At 36.7% G+C, this 19,226-nt stretch overlaps 1 protein-coding gene across 1 annotated transcript; it reads right to left on the minus strand.

The window, feature by feature from the left end:
• Positions 1–985: 985 nt before the first annotated feature.
• Positions 986–17,471, minus strand: LOC140162084 (uncharacterized). Its single transcript, XM_072185372.1, has 5 exons — positions 17,375–17,471; positions 15,635–15,818; positions 3,497–3,660; positions 2,398–2,581; positions 986–1,827 (listed from the first exon to the last, which is right to left on the minus strand). The coding sequence occupies exons 2-5, from the start codon at positions 15,788–15,790 to the stop codon at positions 1,627–1,629; spliced, it is 705 nt and encodes a 234-aa protein (XP_072041473.1). The 5' UTR covers positions 15,791–15,818; positions 17,375–17,471; the 3' UTR covers positions 986–1,626.
• Between the last annotated feature and the right edge of the window lie 1,755 nt (positions 17,472–19,226).

Consider the following 19,226-nt stretch of genomic DNA (forward strand, 5'->3'; position numbering starts at 1 on the left):
ATAATTGGCGGTCACTTCAAATCACCCCCAAGTCAACGAGGTTCAGGAATGTCCTCTCATTGTTAATTGTTGGTTAACCCACCACTTGAACAGGATTTAGCCAAAGCAAACAAAGACTAAAGCTATTTACTAATTCTATACATAAGTATGAGCTTATTATCCTCTTCAACAATAGGATTAAAGATTAGTGTTTGACTGGACTAAAATGAGAAACATGTAGGACAAACATTAGGTACATTATGAATACAACCTTTATGCCCGATTTGCACTGTAACTCGAAATACAATTTGCCGACTTCACGAGCGGTTTGAGATGGATGGTCACATAATGGTCATGCGTTGCAGTGAATTAAACAGTTGTGTGTAAAGCCGATATAATGGCACTGTAATTGTGGACTTCAGATGTACTTGCGTGAAATAATAGACTGTATGTCGCAGTGTTTAATACTTTTATGGGTAAGTATCTGATATATCGTAAAAATCATGTGATAACAGTTCTCATCGTCTTAAAGTATATGATAATATCAAAAATCAAATCTATCCATGATGCAGTCATGTCTACAATAGAATTTACCGCGACCTTTGCAGGACTTAAACCCCTTTAAAAGCTATTAAACCAAGATAACACTCATTGAAAACAGCTCAACTGATTAAATCAGATCTTCTCTGGTTGTGCACATGTGTCTGTTTTATATGTGCGGTATCGCAATGAGCTGGTATTATAGCTTCAGTTGGGTAACCGATTATAAAGGAAACGCAAGGAAACAATGGTATGTGAACCTTCGTTCACGAAATGAGACAATGGTCTGCTTTTTGTTAACCAGCATTCTTGAAAATGAGCAACATAATGATTGTTGACTTAACACGGTTTGGAAATAATTTCTTCATATTGTTATCATATTGTTATCTGTCGTTTACATATCCTTCCTAAAACACCAAAGTACGAATATTTCCAAACATCTAAATTAGCTAAAAATTTAGGACATGTTACAAAACTATATTTTCTAGAAGTTTAGAAGAGTACTTTTAATATTGGCCGGTTATTTTTCACACAGCGACGTTAACTAGGCAAATCCCCATACTTCTAACGTACGCTATTTGTAGACGTCACGCGTCAATGGTAAGAGCACTGTGTATTGTGTATAGGAAAACGGACAGTAACTGCAGTATGCAAAACGATCTGATATATTGACTACATATTTTGAATGACATATCAAAAATTACTCACTAGACTTTCGGCAACTTGGCTGATGGCTTCTTAAGAATGACCACTGAGATCCATCTTTTTCCCGCGGGACTGACTGCTACTTCCGCCGATTTGTTGCATCTTTCGGTTGCTTGGTTATTATTAGCGGATCGTAAACATGGTTACTCTAGAGAGTAACTACCGATGTCCCGGTTGACTGTTTTGTGTCACCATCTTCTAATCCAAATTGCTTCTCTGATAAGTCTTGTTTCCATCTTTTGCAGGTAGCTGAGGCTCATCCCAATAATTGCTGACATGGTTTTCTATTGCGATATGGCAGATTTGTTCAGGATTTGTAATTTTGGATTATTTGTCAAACAGAAAATCTAGTCAATTTAAATCTACAATTCTACAGATGCATCTATTTTGAAATGCATGTCGTTAAACAGTTGCCACACAACTGTGTACATACACAGTCTTTTGCAGAGGAGTGGATGACAGTTGGCCGTTTTCATCAAAGACATACACCATAGCTACCTCTTGGCGTCGTACCTTACTACATGTACAACCAGTAGATGTGACAGAGGAACATGTGCTTGAATGGCATTCCTCATTGAATACCCACTGTACGTTTTCGTTGAGCTGAAAATTGAAAAGAAAGAAAGAAAGAAAGAAAGAAAGAAAGAAAGAAAGAAAGAAAGAAAGAAAGAAAGAAAGAAAGAAAGAAAGAAAGAAAGAAAGAAAGAAAGAAAGAAAGAAAGAAAGAAAGAAAGAAAGAAAGAAAGAAAGAAAGAAAGAAAGAAAGAAAGAAAGAAAGAAAAAGAAAGAAAGAAAGAAAGAAAGAAAGAATGGGCAAAGTTTTGAATTGACTTCGACTAGCATCTTAAAATGAAACTTTGAGTCAAAAATAATATAATTGATTAAAATGAAAGTTGTAAACTTGTTGCATCTTGTTGATTAAATGATGTTTTTTACTGGTTTTATTATCACCTGTTGTTTGTGTTAAGATTCGTAATCCCACGAAGAGTAAGTTAAGTTCGTTAATGTGATACAGCCATACGTACCCCTCCCACAGACATTCCCTTCTCCTTTAGATCATTGGTATCGAAAGTATCGAAGTATCGTCGATACTTTTTGGTATCGGTATCAGTATCGGTATCGATAATCGATACCAAACGCTGGTATCGCCCATCCCTACTTATATAATCCTACCTGAACGATTTCTCCCGTGAACCCATCAGTGAAAGTCACAAGATGGGTGGGTCCTGGAATTCTAGCTGGACAAATACGTGAAAACCCGGTTGCTCGACGTTTACGTCCCCCTGTCACTGATTCTACTTGACCAGAGCTGTTGAGCAAATCAAATTTCGCTCTTGGAAAGAATATGTCTCCGTATCTGTCAAATGTAATGCAGCAGATTTATTAACACTCCCGTTACAAGAACAGTAATAACAATGGAGTTCACATTTATTGTTTTAGAGTAATAAAAATGGAGTTCACATTTATTGTTTTACAGTAATAAAAATGGAGTTCACATTTATTGTTTACAAGGAACATGATATTCGGCAAAATGTGAGTCGTAGATTTTAGTTATCTACGCGTTGAAAAATCAGTTTTAAGTTGAAATAGGTGGTGATATCTCTCTTGAATAATTTAATTAACATATTGGAGCGCGGTGGCCTAGCAGAACGGGCACTGACTCATAATCGGAAGGTTGCGGGTTCGAGCCCCGGCGACGCCATCAAAAGGCACTTTATCTCGATTACTCCTCTCCACCCAGGTGTTTAAATGGGTACCGGCATTCTTAAATGCTGGGAAGGTAACAGACTCGCTGTAGAGGAGGTGTAGCGATCCCCCTGTAACAACAGTTCATGGAGGAGTCTGGCCCAATCGCCAATGAAAGAGAGATGGGCACTCCGATCACTGTTTATACAGGATCGTCTCCTTTACCTTTAACATTATTGTAGCATAACATTAACTCATATCTACAATTTTGAATTTAAAGATGTCCACTGTTTCTTCCATAGGATTACACAAAATTAACAACAAATAAGCAAATATGTGACCGTACAGCACGAATGAGCCGTAAATGTCCTCAATTGTATTCTGACTTACAGTGTAAAATGGGCATGAAGGTCGTATTCATAGGTACCTCAATTTGGTGCTACGTGTACCTCATTTAATGAGATACACGTAGCACCAAATTGAAATACCTATGAATATGACCTTCATGCCCATTTTACACTGTAAGTCAGAATACAATTGAGGACATTTACGGCTCATTCGTGCTGTACGGTCACATATAACTTACTTTTCCAAATATTCCTTCTCTTGTTCTTCGGTGTGAGTAATTAGAGGAATAGTATAATACCGTGGATCTTGCAACCAGCTTACATCCTCAAAGGCGTCTTGTATACCAGTCTCATTTAACACGTCACTAAGGAGGGTCTGTAATTTCACTTCTGCTTTTTTAACCTACAACATTAAAAGAAGATATGTAACGGTATTGTACGTGACCTGGATAAGGGATGGGTGTGCTGGGCTTCCATGCAGTGGACCTCTTTACAATGAACTTAAGGTTAGACGAGGTATTGTTGGTCGAAGCAACCTAAAAATCGATTTTCATTATCTAGTTCAATATATTATTGAAAATTAACACCTTGATGTTTTGCAAAAGTCCATTCTACAAATCGTATACTTTCCAAACTTGCTTAATTTATTGTTATTAATGAGTTATGTACGTTTTACAAAAGTATTTTTATTTCAGCCCTCTTTACAACGTAACTCAAGAACCGCAGCACCTATAAAAGTATATCTGTGATATTTTAATTCTTCTACACGCTCGCTATGAATTGCACTATGCAGTTTTTGCCAAAGCTCACTACCATTCGTAAGATGCTGTGAACTACCAAATCACAACAGTTTAAAATAATTAATAACTGTAAGTGCGCTCGAGCAGACTTTTTGCAAATAGTACAAGGTGATTTTGCCCCACTTTGGACTTTTTGAACACCTTATCACCGCACACATGACTTGTTCAAATATTTCTTCCACTTTTGGACACTTTTTCGGGAAATTCAGCAAAAGTGAACCCTAATGGCTTTCCCACACGCTGTCTGCATACAGTAGAGAGATTGCGAAATTTACGTGAAACGTGACCGCGAACAGCAAGCTACATTAGTCGAAAATCGGTTATTATGCCCTCTAGAGGGTGAAATCTATTGTGAATTGGTCAATCGTGGAATTACCGTAAGGCGATTACGTTCCGGTTGGTAGTAAAAAATGACGTTCCAAAATGACAAAAAAACGCATTATAAAATGCAGAAAAATGTTATGTTTATCATCTTATGAAACGAATCAAAGTATCTTAATAGAACAAGTAGAGTCCGACATGTAATAAAATCCATTTTGGGGTTAAAATTTGATCTCGTATAGACAAGAAGAAGTGAACAAATTTCGATTTTTTTCGACGCGAATTCGAACGGGCAGATTGCCTATTCATTTGTGTGTGGAAAATGCCGTCCAAAAATCAGCTTGCGAAGAGGCGTTTTAGGCAAGATTGTGTCGTGTTACGGCATAAATGCGGTATAATTGTCTGTTTGGGACGGGGAACCGAAGTTCGTGCAACGCTATTTTTCGCCTTGCTTTTTCGTTCTGCATTAAACAGCTGTCAAAGTGTTTTGCTTATGGATACTATTCAGCAAACTCCAAAATGTTTTTAAAACATGATAATGCATGTGGTTTTGGTTTTAGTTAAAACGTTTTGATAACATATCGATGTATGTTTATATAAAAATCATGAAAACTCGTGTTATACTGAAAAAAATAATACAACAACATTTTAAGCCAAAATTCGAAATGCTATAGTAAAATATCATTTGGCAAACATATTTAAGTGTCTATTGTGTTAGAACGTTTATCAGCAAGTTTAGAACAAAGGTTTTTTGAATGTTATTAAAACTTTTAATGCCCTTGACCCTCACATAACCTTTAACGTTTTCTGTAATATATTTGTGTTTGCTGGGTAGTAATCGAACTAGGCATATTAGATTATCTATTTTCATTTTGCTTTAGAAAGTAAACAGGGTATTATTTATATGATAATGGAGTTTGTTTCTTGTTATTCGAATAATATACACCAAGACTTCCTAGGCATCCAACACCAAACTCTGTTTAGATTATGTAGACAAATAGCATACACGTGTGAACATAGGCCTATACTCATTTTCCAATAGCCCGCACAACTCAAATACGGACTGAATGCTTAGAGTAGGGATGACCATCATAATTTCATGTTGCCCCTTTTGCTACAAAAGATTGTTTTCTGGAAAGAACTCATCAACAGAAGTATTTTGGTGGTTAAATGGTCAAAATCGGTCAAAAACTTTTCGAATTATGAATTTTCAAAGTTTCCCATTCTGACCGGTCATTGGAACGAAATAAATTGACAAAGTCTAAATATAGCAATGTGAGCAAAATTGGTATAAGCATATATTTACCTTTTATATTTCTTTATTTTAATATATATGCAAACATGAAACAAGCATATTGTGAAAGTATCAAAGGGTTTCTTATGAAATGGCACTTTACTAGTCAATAGCATTAAGTATTTCTTCAAACCGAGGCACTGAAATCATGCTTTTAGAAAACATTTGCCAAAAATCATCCATAATGGCCAAAGTGGCACAAAATCAAAAGTCCAGGTGAACTTTTTTTCCACAACAATATACACTACACATAAGAAAAATACTAATGTACTACAAGGGATTTTCAACATAGGAATCCAAACAATCAAGTACCAACATGCACAGCTTTATCCTGATATCACTTCTGGGGTTTTAACAAAATGTTTAACCTCTATTGTGATTGGCAGCAGCATAAGGTATCTCTTTGATAGCTGATAATGCCCAGCCATTCAGCAAGTGGCTAATAACAGACCTTGATAGGCTTGAATGAATACTGTCATGTGCTACAAAACCATCACATCCAGGGCCTGGTCACCCCATATGCTACAGAGAGCACAGTACTTTAACAATGGAGTGAAAGACTCATTATTGATTAGGCGCGTATTTTAAAAGTACAGCTCCTGTGCGTGTATAGCAGCAAGTCAGTGCAGATGGTATAAATATAAGAAAATGTTTAGGGTTGAGATCAGGTGAATAATACAACAAATGAGCATGAAACTTCACATTTATGTTCAGAAAGGTGTCTATTTAACATGATTCGAAAGGTGTTTGGAAATTCAAAAGGGAAGCTGGTGATTTAATTTTTAACTCGAGATCTACTTGTCCGTTTTTTTTCCTTTTTACAGAGGGTATGATAGAGGTAATAACAACAACTCTGCCAAATTACAGCTCAGTAGGTCAAGGTGTTCACCTGATCTTTTTCTTCTGAATATTTTGTGCCATTCTGAGCAGTGCTGCACTGGGCCACTGGCAATTAAGCGCACTGTGGCGATTGACCAATTTTGACTCACACTTACAGAAAAACCAAATAAGTTATGATGCTGTAATTTGCAGGATAGTTACAAAACATAATTGACATTAACATCTCCAATTTTTACAGAAAAATTATGAAAAATAAAAGAATGAGCTCAATTTAGAAATGTCTGTGCAAGCAGTGCACAGTTGAGCTCCCTGCATGTCTATGGGAGTGTTCTAATCAATTTGATGGTTCATTGGTCATCCCTACTTAGAGCATTATAGATACAGCCAGTCGTATTTGCATATCAATACCGAGGAAAGTAGTTCGATGAAAGAAGATAATCTTCTCTGGTTCGATGCACCCAAGGTGAATCAATGGGTGCTTCCTATTACCAGAGCCCTGACACTGAAAAATTTGCATGGCAAAATGACCCGTCTCCTCCGCAGCCAATTTGGTTTCGCTCCATCGAAATCAAGCTGGTCACGGAGGAGACTACCCTCCTTTGTGCTTGTTCATTTGTGTATGGAGAGCCCTTTTTGGAGTCTATAATGACTTAGGCTACGCTCTCAGCTAGAGTCCGACGCTGCATTGTACTAGAAATACTTTTTTTGTGAAATCGCTATAAAGCCAATCGGGAACACGTATTCGTTTTGAAAATATAGCATTAAAATTAATATCACCCTTGTGGCCCTCGTGCAGTGGAAAACCTTAATTCTTTCATTAAAAGGAAATGAAAATTAAAAAAAAAATACACGGATCTACCTGTGCACCAATAAAATTGGCACAGCAACTTGTCTCAAATATGAATGAATTTTAAGAAACATACGGGGTATGATGAACATTGACCTGACGCCATGATAGTAGGATCTATTAGTCGTTTTATATACAATGTATATACCGTATTGTCATAATACCAATATTTGTCATTATGTATAATGAGTAATATTTAGCAACGTAAATGTGCAGTTCATATGCACAAACGAATACTGATCTTTATGATATTCAGGTTTTTGTACATCACATATAACATGTCACATAGGAGGTCATACGTGTTGACCCTCATCTATTGTATTTGTTCATCTGTGTATGGAGAGGATTAGCGCCATTAAACGCCATTAAAACTCCATCAGTATTAGGGCGTAGTTCAGTGAACTCACCGGATTGCTATTCCAAGTACTTTGATAATACAGATAATATGTACAGGGTTCAAAAGAAATAACTCCCCCCCTAAAATTACAAAACATTTCTTTGCATAACTCGACATATATGTTGTTGATTTGAAAAATTCAAAAAGCTGTGAATAGAGGAATCATTTTTCAACCCTTCCAAAGTTGTTTCATTTGCAAAAACAATATTTTTGGTCAAAAATAATCACATTTTCCAAAAATGATGCTTTCAGAAAAAGTTGCACTTTACCACATTATGTACAAAACATTCTCGATATTAATGTTAAAGTTGATTTAATTCTTGGTTTTCTCCTTTACCTTTCTGTCTCCGATCCTTCAGGCACCCATGCAACCATCATTCAGTGCAAAACAAAGATTTGTTAAACTTAATTTCGGCGTAAAATGAGATTTTCTTTGAAGTTTTTAATCAGCAGTTGTTTCAAAATGATAAAATCACTAGGAGGGAGAAATGAGCTCTCCACGAATAAATTTGACCAAAAAGGTGAACATTTACCTGTATTGGGTCAGTTGAAGCATCTTGCATTTTGATTTAAAATGATGGCTTTCTTAGATAAAGGTGTAATACTCATGATGTGGCCACAAGAGATTGGCTGCATGCAGTTAATTGGCTGAATGCTGACTTCCAACCTCCAATCTTTGTTGGGCATTTCTTCTTTGTCATGTACGCCTTTATTCAAGAGAGCCGTTGCTATAGATCTTTGCAACTGTTTCAGTCTACAATTTGCAAGTAAATTTGTCATCTCTTCTAGCCAACGAAAGAAATAAGCATCACACTGCAAACCTTATTTCTAAGCTTTTCTACTCCTATAGTGATTTTACCATTTTCAAAACACCGACTGAAAACCCCATTCATGTCAAAATTCATGTCAATGAATCATTGTTTTATACTGAAAGATGAATGCATGGGTGACTGAGTAATCGGATACATCAAATTTAAGACAAATTAACTAACAATTTACATTGATCACATTGATATCGAGAACGTTTTTGTACATTAAATGTATAGGATGTTGAAAAGTGCAACTTTTTCTGAAAGCATCATTTTGGAAAATGTGATAATTTTGACCAACCAAAATGATTTTCAAAAAAAGAAAATTGGGAGGGTAGCAAAAAGATTCCTCTATTCACAGGTTTTTAAATTTTTCAAATCAACCAAATGTATGTCAAGTTATGCAAAGAAATGTTTTGTAACTTTAGGGGGGGGGGAGTTATTTCTTTTGAACCCTGTATTAATGGGTCGAGGCGATTGCATTGAAAAACCTAATAAATTATTCATAACAGTTACGTAATCAATCGATAGTGCGGACACTTTTCATTTGCAAACCACCAAAATTCGTGATCTTTTAGCGTTGGAAAAGAAACCACGTGAATAGAGTGCCCTCTCAAGAATATCAACTCTCTGCTATTACCTTTAGATTATTTGTCTCAGCATAGCGCCATCATGATTGCAATTGCGTTTACACGTAGTCTTGGTTCAGACTCTATGCGGCTATCACGAACATACTAGGAACGACGAGCGTTAGGACCGACACAAACTGGCTGTGTAGGAGGCTAGTTTGGATGTGAACGGTACTATGACGTTCTACCGCAAAATGCAGAAATCCGTAACCCGTATGGCGTTTGCAGTGAACGCCTCTCCGCAATCTCTCTAGTGTTGTGGGCATGGCGTACGCGTACTACTCTTTTTCGATCGCAATGATTAAACAACATACTCCGTAATTTTATTCAAATTCTCAAATGTTGTCCATTACTGGTAGACACACAATAATTCGCCCAATAAAGACCAATTCTTTTGTTGTTCACCCATATAATAATAGCAATCAGATTTTGGGATGGATGTATACACAGTGATCATGGTGATTTGGAGAAGCTATATAAATAATCAAAAAATACATGGCTACAAATTGACAAGGTCAACTCCTTTTGTTAAAAATATTGATTATATAATGTACTCCATGAGCCTTCTCAATAGAATAGCTCTTGGCATTTATTTATCTTCTTAACTCCTCAACAATGGTCACTGATCTCAGTCAATGGACTAAGTCTACAGAACTTATCCATGGCAAATCATGGCAAACTCTTTTGAGCTGTGTGAAGGATCAAGAATATTTAATTGTTAGGCCAACTATCGTGTGACCACCGAGTAATGCATTTGCACCTAAAAACTTGATTTTGTTCAGTGTATGTTAGTTTACTAAACAATCGTGTAAAAATCAGCATTTTGAAAAGCATTGATGGAGTCCTCCTCAGCAAATGATCGAATATGACCAGTTGGTGTGCAGCATGATCACTGGAGACAGAGATAGTCCAAGCCCTGTCCTACAGACCCGTATACTTTTTTCAAAGAGGAAAGTTTGAAAGTTGATTCGAGTATGGTATGCATAGGTTCCAAACCCGGGCAAACTCTGTATATGGCCATTTTTCAAAATGGCCGCCAAAATGTACTTATGAACCAGGTAAAATGACAATAACTCTGAAACTACTTGACCTAGAGGGGTGATTGAGGTGTCTATCCCCACAAAATCAAGGCTGTCTAATTGAATGAAGGGGGTTTCATGGATGTCTGAGGTCCAGGACACCTGGAATTCAAGATGGCCGCCCGCAGCACCCATATTCATCATATTAGCCAGATGATATGACAATACTTCGGAATTTGTCCGATCTACAAGGGTCAATGAGGTGTCTATACCCACTAAATCAAGGCTGGCTGAGTGAATGAAGAGGGTTTCATGGATATCTGAGGTCCAGGACACCTGAAATCCAAGATGGCCGCCCATAGCAACCGTAAATCATCATATTAGCCAGGTGAAATGACTATAATTCGGAATCTGCCTGACCTACAAGGGTCATTGAGGTGTATATCCGCACTAAATCAAGGCTGGCTGAGTGAATGAAGGGGTTTCATGGATGTCCGAGGTATAGGACACATGAAATCCAAGATGGCCCCCCGTAGCAACCATAATCATCATATTAGCCAGATGAAATGACAATAATTCGGAATCTGCTTGACCTAGGGTCATGGAGGTCTCTATCTCTACTAAATCAAGACTGTCTAATTGAATGAAGAGGGTGTCGTGGTTGTCTGATGTCTAGGACACCCACAATCTAAGATGGCCGCTCATAGTAAGCATATAATATTCACATTAACCAGGTGAATTGACAATATTTCGGTAACTATTTAATCTAGAAGAGCAATTCGTCGGTCGCAACACATAATGGCGTAGAGTGATTTTCCAAATTTTCCGTTTCACATAGTGGCGTACAGGTTTAGAGCTAGCTATTATCCTATAATAGTTATTCCTGGTTAACTATTAAAGACACAGTTTAATAGTTTGAACCTTAAACTTCAATTTCAAATGGAATCGAGCCACTGAGAGATAACAGTGGAAGAGTATGGACTCCGTTACTAGTAGCATATTCTTCAAAAACGGTTTGCTCGGAAACGTATTTTGTTCTTCACGTACGCCACTATCTGTTGCGACCGACGAATTAAGGTGTATAACTTCGCTAAATCAAATCACACCAAATACAGATGGCAGTCATAGCAACCACTATAAACCAAATGAAATGTCATCAATTAGAACCTATGTACCTATGAAAATCAAGGCTGGTTTCCATGGTTTTCTGAGGTCTTGGACACCTAAAATACAAGATGGCTACCCATATCAACCACATGCATATTACCACAGTTATAACTCTTGCAAATGATTTGACTCGGGGTATTGGTAGATGAAATGTTGCCCACTTAACTAATGTTACGTTATTTATTGTTAATTTTCTTTCTTAAGGGGGTACTACACCCATTGATGTTTTTTTTTTTTTTTTTTTCATTTTGTTAAGAAATTAAAAAAAAAATTGGACAAAGTGGTATGCAAAATGAAGGGGCAAATCGTCTCGTTTTATTGGTGGCATCAGTATCAACGTAGCTTACATGCTTTTAAAAGTAGAAGCCAGAAGGTGGTACATCACTGATGATTTAAATTCACTTCATTTTGGAGAGCTTACTATCAACGGATTTCGTTAAAATTTTGGATATGTGTTGCTAACACGTTAGGGAAATAAAGTTGATATGTAAAATGGGAATAAGTGGTTCCTGATTTCTTTTATGACTTCATGAACTTGGTGCTCCACAACTATCAAAAAAGGAACTGGTTAAAATGCTTCTATTTTCAATGTTGAGCTATATTTTGTATTTTTAACTAGTGACATTATTTCACTGAAACTTAATTAAGCCACAGGTATATTTATTTGTGAAATCCATCTCAACTAGGCATTCTAAATTGTACTCACCATTTACATCCCAAGGTATATTAGTATATCCACCTTGCACTTCTCGATATATATCCAGTTAAAGACAGAATATCAAAATTATTCCTCATTATGATATCACAGACTCTTACATGTGTATTCAAAATTGATGCCTAAATTTGACCTGAACCAATTGACCTATAACCTGACATACGGTGACCTAATAGCCTTTTCTTCTCCTAACAACACATGTAGTATTAAATTGACTAATGACTATGCATCCATTGTGTAAGTGTTTATTTAATTTATTCAGTGTTATACATTTTGCATGTACCACTAGATTTTCTATAGAGAGTATAACAAATGATTTAATGTATTCTATTCATGTACCCTACTTGAACATGTTGAAAAGAATAAATTATGGTTTGTTATGAAACACGCATTTGAGTTACTAGGTTACAGTAAACAAAAAATATATAGGGCTAAAATGACTTACTATATAATGGTTTAAAAGCACCTTTTTATTTTATTTTTTATATTTTTTTTTTATTTCACATGATCCGTGCGTATATCGCCTAGCTATAAATGAAAAAATATTTTTTAGACCAATCAAACCAATATATGGGTGTGGTACGTCCTTAATGTTACAGGTCAGTAGAGATTGACAGAAATGACAGAGGAAAAGGAAGAAAGTACATCTGAGATCGATGGACTTAAAACTGAAACTTGTAGGAAACGTGTACGAGCAGTGACGAGAGGTAGCTGAACTCAAAGATGATGATGTTCACAAAAAGCTTTTAAAAGGTTCTTGGACCTGATTATACATTCAAGTACCATAACATAACATGATTGCATGTTATAAACCCTCTACGTAAAGTAGTTTCAGAGTTATTATCATTTTGCAGGGTTCATAAGTACATTTTGGCGGCCATTTTGAAAAATGGCCATATACAGAGTTTGCCCGGGTTTGGAATTTTCCACCTAGTAGAATTTGGAAGACCTATACATACCCTACTCGAATCAACTTTCAAACTTTCCTCCTTGAAAAATGTATACGGGCCTGTAGGACAGGGCCAGGACTAAGACGGCAAAACCGCTCACTCGTACATGTATGGCAGGTATTTTGTCAAATAAAAGAGATACTGGTTTCCTCGGTGTGAAGAGCCTGGTGTATTGTTTTTAAATCCCTGAGATCGTGACATCGGGAAAAGTTTTAACAAAACAAAGAGCAAGTTCCGACATCTCAGTGTACCAAACTGTAGCAACATTTATGCTGATATTTTAGTTTACTGTTTAAGTGAATTGTGCTCAAAGACATGGTCACTCAAAGAGTAGTTGGAACTTTTTTTGATGTGTTTATAATAAAGAACCATTAAAATAGAATGGTACAAAAATTGGACTCATTGTCTGCTCTTCACGGCTTTATCATTGTCATTTTAATGGTGTTGCGGGAACGGGTAAATTTGTGAGATTTTAATTTCATTGTTGAAGATGCGTTCAACGTTTACTCATCAACATCGTAGGTACAGGTCGTTATAATCGATAGATAGAAAAGTAATAAATGTTCGCACTTCGTCATTGTTCCGCCTATACCAAAGATATGTTTATGGCAAGGCTAGCTTTTTATGTGTTTGTTAAAAATGGATTTTTAATCCATTCTTAACCCCCTGAGCACTACCTGCCGATCTAACATTGTCCGCGATTGCTCAATTAGATGGTATTTTCATTTTAATCACCAATCAGAATGGAATTTTGCAAATAATTCACCCCAATTTTTTGCGTGGTGAAATTATAGAGAGTTCCCGTGTTTTGGGTTACCCGCCATCTTGGAGGGAAACCTAAACTCCGTTTACAATTTTCAGAATACCAACACTCGCGCTATAATTAGCAAATGTTATTTTGTAGAATGTAGCACCAATAGGGTCATTGACCAAATCAAAGGAATGAGGAATACGGCGGTGCGAATCACGTTATAAACACTATTGTAGTCCGTTCCGCTTGAAAACACGGGAACTCTCTATTCTAACAATGTTGCTGATTGGTCCAATTGATAATGAAAACTCATTTTTGACACATAGACAGTTAGCTCTCATGTTAATCTGTGTTATCAAATATGTTTGCTGTGATATGTATAATTCTGATTGTATTGTTGTTAATGTGAGGCACATTGAGGGACTTTTATTCATAATGTGCCTAATAAATGATTTATTTTTTATTATTATTATTATTATTATTATTATTATTATTATTATTATTATTATTATTATTATTATTATTATTATTATTATTATTTATATTATTATTATTATTATTATTTATAGAAAGATTTAACTCTTGATCACAATACAAAATATTTACCTCCGAAATTTTCAGCTGTTGATACTACAGCTTTCTTCAGCGGACTGACCCGATCGAGCACACTTGAAGTGTGACGTAATGATCGGGTCATAGACCTTGGCAGCTTGTAGCGCCCTCCGTCCTTGTTCAGAGATGGTTGGTTGGCCCTGATGTGTATGGCTTCCTTAACTCCCCTCTCGAACCAGCGGGGCTCCCTATCCAAAATTCGGACTTGGTCCAAGTCAACGTGGTGGCCCGGTGACTCAATATGGATGTGGTTGGAAACCTCGGACGAAGTGGTGCTTGGACGTCTGTGTTCTAAAAATCTGGTTTTAAGTGAACGTTCCGTCTCACCGATGTATGATTCTTGGCAGGTTCCTCTTGTGGTCTGCCCCTGGCAAGGAATCATATACACCGGACCAGTGACGTCCTTTTTCTCGGTTTTGTCCTTTGGCGCCACTAAAAATTGGCGCAATGTTCTTGTAGGTTTAAATGTCACTCTTATACCAACTTTCTGGAAGTTTCTGCGAAGTGCTTCCGAAATTCCTTTGATGTAAGGTAACACCACCTGTCCTTTAGATTTAACCGTACTGTCCCTGTTGTGGTTGGATTTTGCGCTCTGGGGTTTGTTGATTTTGTTGAACGCCCATTCGGGGTAGCCGCACTTAGTGAGAGCTTGCGTTATGTGCTGTTTTTCTTCTACCACAGCTTGGGATTTAGTGATCACAGACTCCGCACGGTGAAACAAGGTCTGGATTACCCCAAATTTATGTTCTAACGGGTGGTTAGAGGAGAAATGCAGATATTGATCTGTGTGGGTTGGCTTGCGGTAGATTTTTATTTCTAAGCTGCCGTCAGCTTGGATCACAGTGGAAGTGTCCAGGAACGCTAATGATCTATCCTCCTCTCCTTCAGTTGTGAATTTGATGTCTGGGTCTAATGAGTTAAGATGGTCTGTAAATTCCTCCGCGTACTCCTTCTTGAGTTTCGTGTGCGTGTCGTCGACGTAGCGATACCACCACACCGGGGGGTGGGGTGCTGTTCTAATGGCTATTTGCTCTAAATGTTCCATGTATAAGTTACACACAATTGGTGAAACCGGCGACCCCATAGCTGCCCCATGAATTTGCTGGTAATATTTCGGAGGTAAATATTTTGTATTGTGATCAAGAGTTAAATCTTTCTATATATGGATTACCAATACAGATGAACTTTCATGCTAATTATTATTATTATTAAAAATAACACTTTACCTGTGACTTAACTAAATTGACCGTAAAAGTTGATATATCACGGAGTCGATCCTCATTCTTGGCCATAAACCAACCTGCAACACCACCAATAAATAAAATCCCTGCAACAATCACGGTACCACCTAAACAGATTAAAATCTTCTGCCTAGAAACCATAATGATTGCTTTGATGAATTATACCCTCCTGGAAATTGAAACATACAAAATGTCCATGTACTTAAACAAACAGTAAATTTCTAACATGCTATAAATAGTGTTATAAATATATTTTGTTTTGATTCAAAAACTTTGATAACATTTATATGTCGGTTTCATGAAAATGTTTTAAAAACGTTTTATATGCAAAAACAGCCCACTTGTCCGTCTTCTATAATGCTAGAATGAATTTTTAAAAATAATAGTTTGCCATGGTCAGGAGATTTCGTTACTATGGTAACATAATGACAAAGGTCAATGTTCTGATGAACAAATGGGAGACCATTTCTTATAACTCCATAAGGGTATATCACAGATAGGTAAAAGTATACTTTTCTGGATTGCTATGAAATAAGGAATAATTTGCTGAACTCTTCAACATTTTAACCTCTAGTAAACATATTTGTGAAATTGGCGATCTTGAGAAGCAAAATCTATCAAAAACAAAACTAATGTTAATTTAAAACCCTGTTATTGACTATAACAGGTTTCTAATTTTTATCATTACGATACTAGTTATACTATATTTATTCGTGTTTCAACATTAATCATTTCGTCGCTAGGTATCTTTCCATAATAATAAAACAAAGGCCGTTGGTAATGGAAACGGTACTAACAAATGGGCTAATATAGTAATTATGTTTTACTCTATAATTGCAGCAATAATAAAACCGACCGATTAATCATTCAATCCATAATATTGTAACACTTAATTTATTTAATTTTATGAAAAATACACTAATAAACGCGGTGTAGTGTTAATAGTAAGCAACACCTCCTATACATTTATGTGTAAATAAACGCGTTAACGTTTTAGAAACTTTTAATATGAGTGTAAAATAATTACAGTGTAGATTTCACTGTCAGGTATCGCCTTTTTAAATTTTGACCCTAACAAATGCGACAAAACAATGTGTATCGTTATTTAATACCAGCGCATAAATATGCCACCAATCCGGTTTTTTTTTTTTTTTAATATTTCGAATAACCTAATACGGTGCCTAAAGTTAAAAATGCTTATCTTCTAGATGTGCTTGACATTAAAAAAAAAAACATTTGGCCTTTTCTTTACTGGTTTTTGCTCCTTTCCCTGAATTGTTCCGTACTGCATGCCCGCTGGCTCAGTGGCGACACTAGGGGAGTTAGAGCCCGGGGCAAGAAAAAAAATGGCGCCCCTACCCCCCCCCCAACCCGAGAATATCTTTTGGACAAATAAGGGCTACCACTAATTAAATTTGTTTACTGGATGTTGAATATTGGTCTTAAAATGTTCTCTCAATTGATTTTGTGCTGAAATGCGCGCGAAAACTTTGACTTTCATCGCTTTGAGGGGCGCAGAATCGATGCTGAATTAGTCAATTTGGCGCCCCCCCTAAGGGTGGCGCCGCCCGGGGCACGTTGCCCCCTCTGCCCCCGGTAGTTACGCCACTACGCTGCTACGCCATTGGAGAACTGTGAGACTCCCCCGTTGATTTCGCAAACAAACGATGTACAGTTCACCTGAACAATATTAACATTTTACATTTAAATAAACGAAGTACTTACCAATTTCTTCAAAAATTTAAAATGCGGCGTTTCAAAATACCCAAATCCAATGTTTCTTCTGGGATAATCAAACGCAGTTGAAATTCCAAATGAGTATAATGATTTATCAACATGCCCATTTATATGTTGTTAAGCTATCGTTGATAGGCAACGTATAAACAACATAGTACCGTGTTGTTGAATTGCCTAGATACATTTAAGGCGTGTCAGTGGTAGCATACCATAGCGTCGTTAACATACTTGCCTAGATACATTTAAGGCGTGTCAGTGGTAGCATACCATAGCGTCGTTAGCATACTTGCCTAGATACATTTAAGGCGTGTCAGTGGGAGCATACCATAGCGTTGTTAGCATACTTGCCACTTAATATTGAGACAAATCAAGAGAAATGGTACATGATGGGTTCTTTAAGGAAGCTTTAATATAAGGGGTATCATTTCCGCCCCATGTGCATGATGAGAACACACCAAAATGTTATTTTGGGCAGTAGCGTCGCCAGCAGGGGGGGTAGGGGGCAGAGTGCCCCTGACAAAAAATGAAAGAAAAAAGTGTCCCTCTGACAAAAAATAAATTCAGCCGGAAAATACAAAATTGGCCCAATACATTGTAAACATAAAACCCTTTCAATCATGATAATGGGCGAAAATAGTGTAAAATACCAAATCGTTGAACGCTACGCGCGCACATTGTCCCAATAAAGCCTTTTGGCTCTATGTATTGTATGATGCAACTGTAATTTTGTTTTGTCTGTGCGCCCGAAATGTTATTTTGCCCCCCACCCCCACACTGACCAATAAAGCTGGCTATACCTCTGTTTTTTGGCCCTAACTCATAACCTATTAAAATGTACACTTTGAGCAGCTCGTAATCGGCGGGTCTTATAACATCGCAGATTAATATCTATATGTTTTATTTCGAGAATTGTATTGTGACATTTCGCAAGAAGCATCACGAATTATGCATTCAAGTCCTATGCATCGTCTATAGACCAGATATGTCAACTATATCACTCTTAACGTGGGTCTACTTTTCGGCGTAGTAATAAAAGCATAAAAATTCCCGCCGATTACGATCGAGCTGATCAAACTATAAATGCAATTATTGGTTAAATGGTTAAAAGTGGAAACATGTGGCTGCTGACATACCACTCGCCTTTTAACGATATTCTTTTTTTAGTTGCTACGGTAAATGGGTGTAGCTTAATAAATACATGTATATTATAATTTACCTGTACTTCAATTAACATTGGGTTATATCTTCCCTTACTGGTTTTGAAAATGTGGTTATACCTTAAGGTTATTAAATTTTTAAAAACTGTTGTGATTTGGTAGTTCACATCATCTTACGAATGGTAGTGAGCTTTGGCAAAATCTGCATTGCTCAATTCATAGCGAGCGTGTAGAGGAAGTAAAATATCACAGATATACTTTTATAGGTGCTGCGGTTCTTGAGTTACGTTGTAAAGAGGGCTAAAACAACAACACTTTTGTCAAACGTACATAACTCATTAACAACAACAAATTAAGCAGGTTTACAAAGTATACGATTTGTAGAATGAACTTTTGCAAAACATCAAGGTGTTAATTTTCAATAATATATTGAGCTAGATAATGAAAATCGATTTTTAGGTTGCTTCGACCAACAATACCTCGTCTACCCTTAATACGCGGCTTCGTCAAAAGATTGTGAGTTGGGTTACTACGGTAATATAATAGGTTTTCGCTTCTAGGCTCTCACGCTTCAGTAATAATTATAATTAGAGCACATCAGTCATATCGAATTGCATTCTGAATACGAGGATAGTCACGGTCCTTCTGATATCAAATAATTTGATTTGTTGAAATTCGCGATA

The sequence above is a fragment of the Amphiura filiformis genome, chromosome 10, assembly GCF_039555335.1.
Source record: "Amphiura filiformis chromosome 10, Afil_fr2py, whole genome shotgun sequence".
NCBI classification, from domain to species: Eukaryota; Metazoa; Echinodermata; class Ophiuroidea; order Amphilepidida; family Amphiuridae; genus Amphiura; species Amphiura filiformis.

Bases quoted from the DNA above. Each gene is read 5' to 3' on its own strand.
- LOC140162084 (XM_072185372.1), bottom strand. From the start codon at position 15,790: ATGGTTTCTAGGCAGAAGATTTTAATCTGTTTAGGTGGTACCGTGATT. The intron at 3,661-15,634 runs GTAAAGTGTTAT...TTAATGTTGTAG, and splicing joins TCAATTTAGTTAAGTCACAG to GTTAAAAAAGCAGAAGTGAA. The intron at 2,582-3,496 runs GTAAGTTATATG...TACATTTGACAG, and splicing joins GAGAAGGAATATTTGGAAAA to ATACGGAGACATATTCTTTC.